This window comes from Lactuca sativa, chromosome 4 (assembly GCF_002870075.4).
Source record: "Lactuca sativa cultivar Salinas chromosome 4, Lsat_Salinas_v11, whole genome shotgun sequence".
In the NCBI taxonomy this organism is placed as follows: domain Eukaryota; kingdom Viridiplantae; phylum Streptophyta; class Magnoliopsida; order Asterales; family Asteraceae; genus Lactuca; species Lactuca sativa.
The window spans coordinates 260792998-260806348 of NC_056626.2; the positions used below are offsets into that span (position 1 = coordinate 260792998).

The 13351-nt window shown below is 36.1% G+C and overlaps 2 protein-coding genes across 2 annotated transcripts; both read left to right on the top strand.

Moving 5' to 3' along the window:
* Positions 1–8559: 8559 nt before the first annotated feature.
* LOC128133615 (uncharacterized) lies at positions 8560–9465 on the top strand. Its single transcript, XM_052771123.1, has 2 exons — positions 8560–8568; positions 8929–9465. Exons 1-2 carry the CDS (start codon positions 8560–8562, stop codon positions 9463–9465), a joined length of 546 nt encoding a protein of 181 aa, XP_052627083.1.
* A 60-nt stretch (positions 9466–9525) lies between these two features.
* On the top strand, positions 9526–10953 carry LOC111886980 (uncharacterized). Its single transcript, XM_052771124.1, has 3 exons — positions 9526–10065; positions 10162–10174; positions 10292–10953. The coding sequence occupies exons 1-3, from the start codon at positions 9526–9528 to the stop codon at positions 10951–10953; spliced, it is 1215 nt and encodes a 404-aa protein (XP_052627084.1).
* The last annotated feature ends 2398 nt before the right edge of the window (positions 10954–13351 follow it).

The following is a 13351-nucleotide window of genomic DNA, read 5'->3' on the forward strand; positions in this document are numbered from 1 at the left end:
GTCCAACAACTCTGAGTCCACTCGCACACAACTCACCGAGTCATCCCTTGACTCACCGATTCTCGACTCAACCAGGGAATATCGGGACTCTTCGACATGACTCGCCGAGTCCAAGAACAGACTCATCGAGTCCAAGACTATCATCAACCTACTCGCCGAGTTGTTCATACAACTCGCCGAGTTCCAGGCCATCTTCATCCAACTCGTCGAGTACACCCATGTGACTCGCCGAGTACCACCGGTCTGAATCCATTCAGAAGCATTCCAGGCCATGCAATTGCTACAAAACATAGATCTAGCCTCCTACCACTCATCCATCACGTAAAGTGGCAAACTTTACGTGAATCCAAAGAGATCTAGGCCATTTGCACATTGGGCTAGGGTTTGGGACATGAAAGCTTCACTAAACACTCCAACACAGGGACTTTCATGCTCTCTGATTCTTCTCCCTTCCAGATCTGAGGTAGCAACCTCAGATCTAACCTCTAGACTTCCCATTACATCCATAGACAAGTTCCCACAAACCCCAAAATGAAGAAACACATAATAACAGCCCAAGAACGAGATATTACCTCCAAGAGATGCCCCAACTGCAATGTAATTCGAATCCAAGCAAAGCCCCTTGCTCCAAGCCTTCAATCTCCCAAAATTCCTTCAACAATTACTTCTCCAAGCTCCAATCCACTCAACAATGGTGCTTCTCCGCGATTTAGGGTTTTCTGGGGCTCAAGGGGTGATAAGGAGGCTGGGAGGAAAACATAATGTTCTTTATATAGGGCTCAACCCCGAGAATTAGGGTTGTCTCCAATCAGCGCCTACTCGCCGAGTCCTCCTCACTGACTCGCCGAGTTGGCTACTTAGCACGCGACCCAGTCGCGACTCTACTCGCCGAGTCCATCCATGGACTCGCCGAGTCACTCTTTCACAACTTACTCTTTTAGCCCTTCAACTCTACTCTTGATATTTCGGGATGTTACATTCGCATTTGTCCATGCAAATCAAAGAGGCTCAACTCGAAGCCGTGGAACCAAAAAATGTGGCGGGGGAATCCCTGCGAGGGATGGATAAGAATTTGGAAGTCAAGGGTGGCGGAGCCTCATTCCTCATGGACCGGATCTGGACACCGAAGTATGGTGGCTTCCGAGACTTGGTCATGACCGAGGCGCACAACACTCGATATTCCATCCACCTAGGTTCAGATAAGATGTATATGGATCTTAAAAAGTTATACTAGTAGCCTAACATGAAAGCAGAGATTGCTACCTTCATGAGTAAATGCCTTACTTACGCAAAGGTTAAGGTCGAATACCAGAAACCATCAGGCTTACTTCAAGAACCGGAGATACCGGAGTGGAAATGGGAGCGGATTACTATGGACTTCATAACAAAGTTGCCCAAGACAATGGGTGGACTTGATACCATTTGGGTCATCGTCGATAGATTGACCAAATCCGCGCATTTCTTACCAATCAAAGAGACTGGCAAGATGGAGATGCATATTCATATAATAGCTTTTACCTCAGTTCAATACATTCAGTTATACAAACAATAATAGGTATAGTTTAGGAAGATACTACTTAGTAATTCTAAATACTATGAAACATAGAGAGAGTCAGTTCATACATGAGTCAGAACGTACTATTGTCGGGATTAAACAAGAGCATATACATATACAAATACAAAGAAGAGAACATATACATATATATACATATACAAAGAAGAGAACATATACATATACATTTACAAGTAAACTGAAAGAACATACTAGAGCATAACACTTAGAATATAAGATTTATTTCTACATGATGCGGATTCCACCGTTGTCATGTTGGTAACCAGAGTCTCCTGGAGGGAGAGCGGGACAGACTATCCCGCACCCTGACCGTTAGATATAGTCCTAGGCCGACCAAGCCGATGGAGTGACAAATGTCACATTTATTTTCGACGTCTTTCATCGTCGTGTTTATTCAGCCGTCAATCAGTATGGTTACAAGTCTCACATTACCTTATAATTCATTGGCTTTAAGGTAAGCAATATTAAGGTAGTTTACATATACAAAACTATAGTTCTATAATATTTTCCCTAATACATTTTCCTTGAAACGTTTAGATAAACGATAATGTACAAACTATATTTTGATAATGATACTTAGACTTGGGAAAGATACATACTTTTACAAATAAACAAACCGAATATTTGTTCTTGGTAGAAGACTATAGTTTTAGTAGAAAATATGGGATTTTCTAAGACGATACGAAGGTTTTAGAAACAGTTTTGCAAACCTTTACAACGAACATTTTACTACTAGTAAACATTTACAACTTTACTAAAAACGTTTACAAGCTTTTACATTCAAACACTTACTAACATTTTCATACAAATAATGACACTAAAATACTTATGAACTCACCAGCTTTAATGCTGATAAACTCATTCAAAATAACTTGTATTCTCAGGTCATCAGTAGATAGGTACCGAGGCTAGCTTTTGAGAATATGGAGCACATACAAGACTCATCTTTTTATTTGGATTCATATTTTGGAGTCTTATAAACCACAGAACACACTTGTATTAAATTTATATTATTAATGCAATGGATGATGTTGTTTACTTGTTTACTATTATTCTGTGTTGTGATACTATACATGACGTCCTCCACCCCTGAACGTTTCCGCCGTTCCGGTTTTCGGGTGTGACACATTTATGTAATTATTGAGCATTAGGAAGTCAGGTCTATAGGTTAGAGAAACAGATCTGACCTCATAAGTTCATTTGAGTGTTGCCATGGAAGGAACTCGTCGAGTCCATAAGGGAACTCGACGAGTCAAGTCAGGTTGCCCCGCGATTCGTGACCAGTGGTAACCCGTCGAGTGCAAGGTTAACTTGAAGAGTCGAGTGAGAATTTATGAGGATTAAAAGGGCATGCATGGACTCGCCGAGTCACACGAGTGCACTTGACGAGTCTAGTAAAATTTTGACCATTAACTAGAGTTGACTTAAGTTGATCTTAGGGGTTTGGTCAAGTTGGATCAAGAGAGGTCAAGGAGGGGTATAATGGTCTTCTACCCATCCTTTAGAAATGAGGACATGATAAAGTATTGATTAGAGTTGTCATTATGTTGATAGGAGGAGGCTAGGTCGGGTAATCGAGCACGAGAGGTTATCCGACATCGTACGAGGTAAGTCTTCTCGCTATACCTTACTTAGATTGGTAATTATGTGTGACCGGAAGGTCTTATGTGCTATGATGAGTATGTGATGCATGTTGTTATATGATATGTATGTGATGTGTTATGTTATGAGTATTATGATATGGACCGGAAGGTCACTAATGTATGGGCCGGAAGGTCAAGATGATACAGACCGGAAGGTCAGAGAAGTGGGGCCAGAAGGTCTACTAGAATTACGGGACAGAAGTCCCCTGAGACACATTGACCGGAAGGTCTTGCAGAGTTATAGCCTTGAGTGGCGTATGTGTTATATGTGGTATTTTGGGGAACTCGCTAAGCATTTATGCTTATCGTTTGTGTGATATGTGTTTCAGGTACCAGCGAGGATCGCGGGAAGGCGCCGTCATGATCTGTAAACATTGATGGAGTTTTATGTATTTGAGATCTTGGGATTGTTTTATTCGGATGACATGTGTTACATTGGATTTTAACATTTCTTATGAATGAAATTATGTTTTAAAAATGAAAATTTATTTTGGAAATTCAGGTTGTTACAGTTTATACATGACCCTTGGAATCCTACACTATATATGTGTTATCCCTTAGCCTAAAATCAGCCCCCTAAGTCTTCTAGGAAGAGATATAGCCGATTTTGGAGTGTCTAGCCTCTCTCTCAAAGTCTTCCTTTGTTCATGGTGTTTGTGAACCATTTTAGGCATCACACTTGAGGTGCTAAGCTCTTGAAAGACCAAAACTACAAGCTAATAAAGAGGTATTCTTCTAACTTGATTTTATGATTTATATGTCAAAATTGTATGCTAGTTGTAGGCTTCATGCTTTGGAAATTTTATTGCATGTATAACTAGAGAAAACTTAGATCCAATGATATTAGGGTTGTATGTGCATCATAGGAGTGTTATAGTACACAAAATCCAACTGGTATGACATTAAGTAATATATAAATCGAAAGCAATCATGTCTCCAAGCCTCAAATTTTGGCAATATAAAGAAAGAAGACAAAATGAGAAGTATCTTTTTTATAACCATAACTACCTAGTTGCATCTTAACCAAATGGTTACTCAATGTGACCAAAATGTTGTACACAACATTAATATTGATACAATATGATATTAAGCTAGTTTATATTCTCTTTTATTACTATTTCTTAGAAAAAAATTCTCAATATATTGGTAAATATTATTTTCATAAAATAATGTTTTTCCAATTAACTACAAGTGTTGATATTTATTAATAATCAAAATTAATCTAATAAATAATTAATTAGTGGTAACTTGCTATAAGTTTGACCCTATAAGATCATATGTTATTAGCAATATCATTCTATAATGACTTTTCAGGATACAAGATCTTTCAAGCAGTTGAATCATATGGCGATCCTAATAATCTACACCTTTTTATCCATTGAGTCATGCCAAGATTACCCTAATATCTTCTAACCATTCTCAAAGCAAAGCAACATCGGGTCAAGTACATGTCTTAGCATACATGATCGATCCTATAGTCGAAGCATATAGCACTCGACTCATCACATCTATTTCCTTATCACTACTAGGACATTGAATCTTATTTAATTTTTTACAGTATGATGTATAGGAAGATCCCATTTCTTGGAATTCTCCATATTGAACCATTTCAATATTTTATCCAGATAAGTACTCTATCTAAGCCCAAATAAACGTCTTTGCCTATATCTGTAAATTCTTATTCCAAGAATGTACGTTCCCTCAATTAGATCCTTCGTAGCAGAACATTTCCCAAGACAAGACTTCACTTCTTGCAAAGTTGGGACGTTATTTCCTATGAGGAGTATATCATCAACATACAAAACTAGGAAGGTCACTACACTCCCACTAGCTTTGACATACACGCATGAGTTATCTTCACTTCTAGAAAATCTAATGTCCTTGATCTTTTCAAGGAAGTAAAGATTCAAACTACAAGATGTTTGTTTTAGTCCATAGATGGACTTCTCAAGCTTGCACACCTTATTAGGGAATTTGGGATTTGTAAACCCCTCTGGTTGAGCCATGTAAACACCAACAATCAGTTTCTCATTAAGGAAGGCGTTTTTCATATCCATCTGTCATACTTCATAATTATGATAAGCAACTGTGGATAGCATTACCCTAATCGACTTAATCTTGGAAATTAGTGAAATGGTCTCATCATAGTCAATCCTTTGGGTTTGAGTATAGCCTTTTGCAACCAAACTTGCCTTGAAGGTCTAAACATTACCATCCATATCGTTCTTCTTCTTAAAGATCTATTTACAACCAACGGCCTTTTGACCGGGAGCTTGATCAACCAGTTTCCATACTTAGTTATCATACATGGATTGGATCTCGCTATCTATTGCCTCTTCCATTTTGCAGCCTTAGAGCATGCCATCGCTTCCTTGTAGTTAGGTGGCTCATTCAAATTTACCAGTGTACTATCATCGATAAACTTGTCCCCATCCGTCGTTATATGGAAACCATAAAATGATGGTGACATGCTAACTCTACCAGGCCGACAAAGAGGTAATGAATTGTCAATATGCTCAATAGTTTTAGTCTCAGGTTGAATGCTAGTGTCATCAAAGGTTCCTTGATTGGATGACTCTTGAAGATCGATTGTACTCCCACTGTCTCCTTTCGATATGATCTCTCTCTCTCTCTCTCTCTCTCTCTCTCTCGCTTTCTCACTCTTTCTTTCTCTCAGGACTCCTCTTCAAGTTACAGACCACGTTCTCACTAGGTATATAGAACAAGTATCCAAATGACTTTTATAGGTAACCAAGAAAAATACACTTCTCAGATCCGGGTTCCGATTTATCTTGGATTTCATGCCTAACGAAAACCTCACAACCCCAGACCTTCATATGTGCGAGCGAGGGAAGCTTCCCTATCCACATTTGAATAGGTGTTTTGGTAACCTTCTTGGTAGGAACAAGAATGAGGATATGGACAGTTTTCACTAAGGCATACCTTAAAACGATATAAGAAGCGAAGCTCGATTCATTATGGAACGAACCATGTCAAGCAAGGTTTGATGTTGTCTCGTTGCCACAACATTAAGTTGCGGTGTCCTAGGAGTCAACAATTGTGAAACGATTCTACATTCCTTAAGCTAGTCGTTCAACTCGATACTATGATATTCTCCACCTTTATCAGATCAGAGCATCTTTGTCGTCTTTTCGAACTGATTCTCTACTTCGTGCTTAAAATTTTTAAGCTTTTCAAAGGTTTCCCGATTTATGCTTGATTAGATAGATATGGCCATCTACTGTAACACTACAAGAAAAAGTCAATTTTGCTAAGGAAAGATTCCATCGAAAAGACGAAAATTCCTTTGCAAATGACGAATAACTATGGAATTTGTAACGACCCATTTCTATCCTTAAAAAATGCCTAGCAAAGGTCTACAACAAAAACTATAATTTCGTTGCAAATGTGACAACGGAATGAAATCTGTAGCCAATGTATTCTGTACCACTTTCCATAGATGATTTTCGTTACAAATTCTGTACTCTTGCATCTATTGTTAATTCCGTATTACTCTTTTTGAAATTAGTCCTCTTTTTAAAGCTAATTTCATTGCATTGCTTTCGTTGAAAGTTTCGTTGTAGTGGATCCATAGCAACTTCCATAGCCATATCTCTATAGCAAATTCCATGGATATGATTTCGTAACTAAATCTGTAGCCATGTTCGGTAGCAACTTCTGTAGTGTTGGTTCCATATCTAAATCCATGGTCCGGATTCTATAGTTGCTTCTGTAGGTGAAATTCCATAGCAAATTACGTAGCCATAATTCTATAACAAAGTCCGTTGCCATGTTTCCGTAGCACAATTTATAGGAATAGTTTTCGTTGCAATGCTAGATATTTACGGACGGATAATTAACTTATAAATTAATTCCCAATTATTTTGTACCAATATATGATAAAAACAAAAATAACAAAAAATTAATTAGATTTATACCATAAAATAAAACTAGAAATATTTATTACAAGTACCCTAATTCAAAATAAAAACTTTGCGAAAAACAAATCAACAATCTATGATCTACTACTTCTGATGTTCTTGAAAAGCGTTAACCAACATTGCCGATTGTAGTTGTCGTTCAAGATGCTCGCATTTTGTGTTGTGCTGTTCTTATTTAGCTTTCATTATTTCCTTTAGTTCTTCATTTTGCTCTTTTTGTTTCCTCACAAGCTCCCACAATTCTTTCAATTTATCATTTTGTCCAAAATATAACATGGTTCCGTTGTACCATAATCATCGGAATCGCCTCTACAAAGGAGCCAAATCTATATCGTATTCTTTTCTTGTCATGACCACCAACATCATAAAATTTTTGGTTATCGTCAACTTCTTCACATACAGTTTCCAACTGTTCCCATTTTTCTTTAAACTCCGCCTACAAAAAAATTGCTAAAAAGATGTTTAAGAGATTATATATATTCAACACATCCTTCAAATGGGTTGAAATATTGTACTGCCTAATAAAAATCAAAGAGAAAATAGGTTTACACATCTAATGATACTTTATGATATTGAAATACTCTAAAATGAAATTTTATATAATTTAAATCGGAAAGAAAGTAAGAACTTACATTTTGTAAGAGTGGATCATCTCCACCTAGGAGAGGCTAGGCTCTCAAACCTCTAGCATTATCATTCTTGTTCATTTTGGTTTATTTAGTTCATTTGAATCATTTGAGAAACTTTTGCTAGAATCAATACATAGAAATCTTGAGTATTATGTTGGTTAACATGTCATGTTTTTAAGTCATCGAAACATCACCAAGATTGAAGCTCAAGCTCAAAAACATTAGACATTAAAATGAAATCAATATGATAAAAGAGAAAAAAACTGAACACATAAAGAAGCTATGAAATTGTAAGAGAAAACCTATTGGTAGTTCTATACCAGTTGTCATGGGCGGTCCTAGCTAGGTGTCCGGTGTGGCACCGGCAACACTTAGCTTCCGCGTACGAAGTAGAATTTTTTTTTTTTTTTTTTTTAATTTTTACCTATTGTGCCACTACGTAAAAAAAAATCGTGCAACTACTAAAAAAAATTGTGCAACTACATAAAAAATATTGTCACTCTTTCGGGAATTACCGAACGAAAAAAAATAATAACGAGCCAAATGTTTTATTCAATTGTAGTTAGTCCAATTGTCTAAAGCCCTAAAACCTAAATGAAACTTAATTTGATAAATTAGCAATTTACACAGGGGCAGGGGCGACGCACGATTCACAATCGAATTTTGCCTCCAATATTCAATCGATCAATCGACCTTGAGGGCTGAGGCTTGATCGATTTCAATGGTTTGATGGATCACAATTCACAATACTTGATGTCTTGATCGATTTCATAATGAAGCAAGTAAGTTTTACCAATTACCAATTCATTAAGATATTTGAAATTGATATGTGTTTTTGAAGTTAGTGATTGACTTTGGTGAAATTGATTTGTTTTGTTAAAGTTATATTGTTTGCTTAGGTTATATTGCTATGTTTTTTATTGAATTGATTGTTTGATTATGTGAAATTGATATGGTTTATTGAATTTATTGTTTGATTAGGTGAAAGCAACTTGTTTTATTGAATTGATTGTTTGATTAGGTGAAATTGATATGTTTTATTTAATTTATTGTTTGATTAGGTGAAACCAACTTGTTTTATCGAAGTCATTGTTTGATTAGGTGTAATTGTTATGTTTTTATTGAATTTATTGTTTGATTAGGTGAAAGCAAGTTGTTTTATTGAAGTCATTGTTATGTTTTTATATGTTAAACTAAGTGGTTTTTTTACCAAAAGACAAAGACCTAATCCTAATGAAAGTGGTGAAGAATGTTCCCAAATACCAATCACCAATCAATCAATGCCTTCCGTTTCTAATCCTAATGCAACTCCACAAACACAATGCTCTAACCAACCTAATGATAATGTTGACTTGAAGGATCTTCCAAAGGACCCGGCGGATAGGCCATTGATTACAAGTTACAAACCAAATATAAGAGATGATGTAAGAAGAGCATATTTGCTTCAAGGACTGTGTCAAGTAAGGGCACATAAGTTTCCTAAAAAAATAGGTGATAGATTTAGAAGATTCGTTCCTTCATGGTTTGATGACTTTGATTGGTTGGAATATAGTGTGAAAAAGGATAGTGCATATTGTTTATATTGTTATTTGTGTGGGGACCTCATGGGACAAAAAGGAGGGAGAGATGCATTTGTTTCTCAAGGTTTTGATACTTGGAATAAAAAAGATGCATTTTAGACTCATGTGGGTGGTATTGATAGTTTTCACAACAAAGCAAAAGAAAAGTGTGAGTTTTTAATGAGGGAAAAACAAGCTATCAATGTAGTCTTGAGGAGGCAAACCGAAGTAGAGGATCATAAATATAAAGCTCGATTACGTGTTTCTATTATTGTCGTTAGACTTTTATTGAAAACCGGTTTACCGTTTCGTGGTCATGACGAGTCAGTTAACTCGGAAAATAGAGGGCTATACATTGAAGTGTTAAAAACCATTCGAGAGACTAGTGAAGATATTTTCAACAATACTTTAGAAAATGCTCCAAAAAACAATCAAATAATTTCCCCTAAAATTCAAAAAGAACTTGTGCAATGTTTTGCACAAGAAGTACTTTTGAGTATTCGTGAAGAGATTGGTCAATATGTTTTTGCTTTACTAGTTGATGAATCTAGTGATGTTTCAAAAAAGGAACAAATGGCTATTGTTTTGCGTTATGTCGATACTCTTGGCTTTGTGAAAGAAAGATTCATAGGTCTAGTGCACGTGAAGGATACATCTTCTTTGACACTCAAAAACGCCATAAATGAAGTACTTACAAGTAATAAGTTGAGTTTTAGTCAGGTAATTTATTCTTTACTTTTTTGTTATTTCAATTTAATTAATATATATATATATATATATATATATATATATATTAATTGTTTTAAATTTTAATAGATAAGAGGACAAGGTTATGATGGGGCTAGCAATATGTGAGGGGAATTCAATGGTTTGAAAGCTTTGATATTACAAGAGAATGACACGGCTTTTTATGTACATTGCTTTGCACACCAACTTCAATTAGTAGTTGTGGCTGTAGCAAAGAAGCATGATGGTGTTAGTGACTTTTTTGAGCAAATTTCGTTGGTGGTTAATGTAGTTTGTGCATCGTGTAAAAGAAAAGACTTACTACGAGAGCAAGCAAGAGAAAGGGTGCAAAAAGGCTTGTGTAGTGGTGAACTTGAAACCGGAAGAGGGTTAAATCAAGAGACTACACTTGTTCGAGCGGGAGAAACAAGATGGGGTTCACATTTCAACACACTCACAAGTTTGCTGAAGTTATTTGCGGATGTTCTTGTAGTTTTAGATTTTGTGAAAAAGGAGGGAGGGTCATTGGCAAACCGTCAACAAGCATCTGGAATCTTAGCATATTTTAAATCATATGAGTTCGTGTTTTACTTACATATGATGTATGACCTTTTACACCTCACGGGTACATTGTCAAAGCAACTTCAAAGAAAAGATCTAGACATTTTAGAAGCGGCTTCGATGGTTAGAGGGACAATGGAGGCATTGCAATCTTTTAGAAACATAGGGTTTGCTAGCATTTTGCCAAAAGTATCCTCTTTTGTGAAACACACAAAATTGATACTTTGGATATGGAAGAGTTGTATATTGGTGCGAGAAACCGTAGGACTACAAAGACTAATAGGTTTCATTTTGAGGTTGAAATATTCAACACGGTGGTAGATATGCAACTTACAGAATATTAGGATCAATTTAGTGAAACAAGCACCCAATTACTAGAATACATGGGTGCTTTGAGCCCTTGTGATTCATTTGCACAATTTGACAAATCAAAGTTATTGAAGTTGGGTAAGTTATACAAGTATGACTTTGATGATTCAGATATGATAGACCTTGAAGGACAACTTGAGATATTTTATCACTCTTGCATCAAAGATGAGCGCTTCGCTAGTTTGAAAGGAATTTCCGACCTTTCTCGTTTGATGGTTAGTACGGGGAAGCATCGATCTTATCCTTTGGTTTATAAGCTATTAAAGTTGGCTTTGATATTACCTGTAGCAACTGCAAGTGTAGAAAGATGTTTTTCAAAGATGAAACTCTTGAAGACCGACTTGCGTAACAAAATTGGCGATGAATTTTTGAACGACGCATTGCTGTGTAATGTCGAGACCGAAGCACTTGCGAAAGTTGAGAATGAAAAATTAATGGAGCGGTTTCAAAAGATGTCTGCACGAAAAGGACAAATTTAAATTCTAGTATATCGTTGTTATATTATGTTTAACCAGAAAAAAAATTATTAGATGAATAGATCTTTTATATTATGTTTGACCGGAATTTCTTTTTTTAATGTTTTATATTATGTGTGACGGGAAAAAAAATTGTGCAACCCTATTACTAATTCCTGCGTCCGCCCCTGCCAGTTGTAATCCTTTGAATCAAAAGGCATAACGGACTTAGTAATTTACAGCAACAAAAACACTATTAACACTTATGTGATATGAGCCGATATTATTATTCAAAAAGATTACATTAAGTATTGGAATCATTATTTCTTATGCATATGCATCATTATAATGGACCAACAAATATTGATAACTATTTAGAAATTTCTCTTATAATTCCTTTTCTAATCTCATACTTTAAAAATTAATAAAAAAAAATCAAGAACATAAATGTTCCTCCTCTCAGGCTCTTACACTTTATTTCAAATACCCTCATGAAAATTCACAAGTCAGACAATAACCAAAAGCCATTCACCATCCTTATAATTTTGCAATGGTATCATTTTAGCAATACAAGTAAAAATTAGCCTTTTGAACTAATATTAATACTACTTTAGCAATTAAGCATACGTAATTACATAAATTAAAATGATATTGATTGTAATCTAGCTATTAATGAAACTTTACAGCAACTGACAGGATCGTGACTCCGTGAGGTCTATAGCTCAAATTTCGCATTATGGTGAATCGAATTATGAGTTCAAGACTACATCCTATTTGGCAATCGTGAGTGAGAATTAAGAAACTGAAACATAGGCAAATTTGTAACCAGTAAGAGTTAACGTTGCAATTTGGGGATCCTGACTGATTGGATTTGGGCTTGTGAGATTGGGGTTTAACGAATATCGGTATGACATCCTTCTTCATCGAGCCACCTCGCAACCATAAGATGCAATAATGAACAATCAACTATTAAAAAGAGGAAAACCCATGATGAAAGTGGTATCATTGCAGATTTAAAACTTACAGCGGATGTTGTATAAGCTGCTCTTCGGTGACCACTAGGGGTGTAAGTGAGCCGAGCTACTCGTGAGCTACTCGGGATCGACTCATTAAAAGCTCGACTCGAGATCGAATTAAACGAGCCCGAGCCGAGCTCGAGCCCAAATATGAGGCTCGTTTATTAAACGAGCTCGAGCCGAGCTTCAGCTAGTGGGCTCGCGAGCCTAAACGAGCCTATATATATATATATATATATATATATATATATATATATATATATATATATATATATATATATATATATATATATATATATATATATATATATATATATATATATATAGGCTCGTTTAAGCTCGTTTAGGCTCGCGAGCTCACTAAATTGTTCACGAACCGAGCTCGAGCTTCATTTTAAGGCTCGAATTGAGCTCGAGCTCGAGCTCGAGCTTCTTCAAAATTAAAGGAGCCGAGCTCGAGCTTGGTTAGGCTCAGGCTCGGCTCAGCTCGTTTACACCCCTAGTGACCACCAGTTTCATGAACTCTGCTCCACGCGTGACCAAATCATCACACGGTCCATAAAGTTAACGGGCCCAAAATTTGTGAGATGTATAGTATATTCATAAATAAAAAAAAATATTAATTTTATGTATTTGTCTTTGACCCAATTAACAAATTAAACCAACTTCAGCATAATGAAATAACCTCTTATTCTTGTATGGACTATGGAACACGTTTTGAGAAGTAAATGTTAAGCAACCATTTTCATTTTGGACGTATTTCACTAGTCTACATCAGGCGGGAACCGGTTAATCAAATTGAAACCTTGTGTGAATTGTAATCGTCGCCTAGTGAATCGACATCAGAAGAACAATTCATAATCAGTCACACTTTGTTTC

What these genes read in the sequence shown, in the direction of transcription:
- LOC111886980 (XM_052771124.1), top strand. Translation starts at nt 9,526, where the DNA reads ATGAGGGAAAAACAAGCTATCAATGTAGTCTTGAGGAGGCAAACCGAA.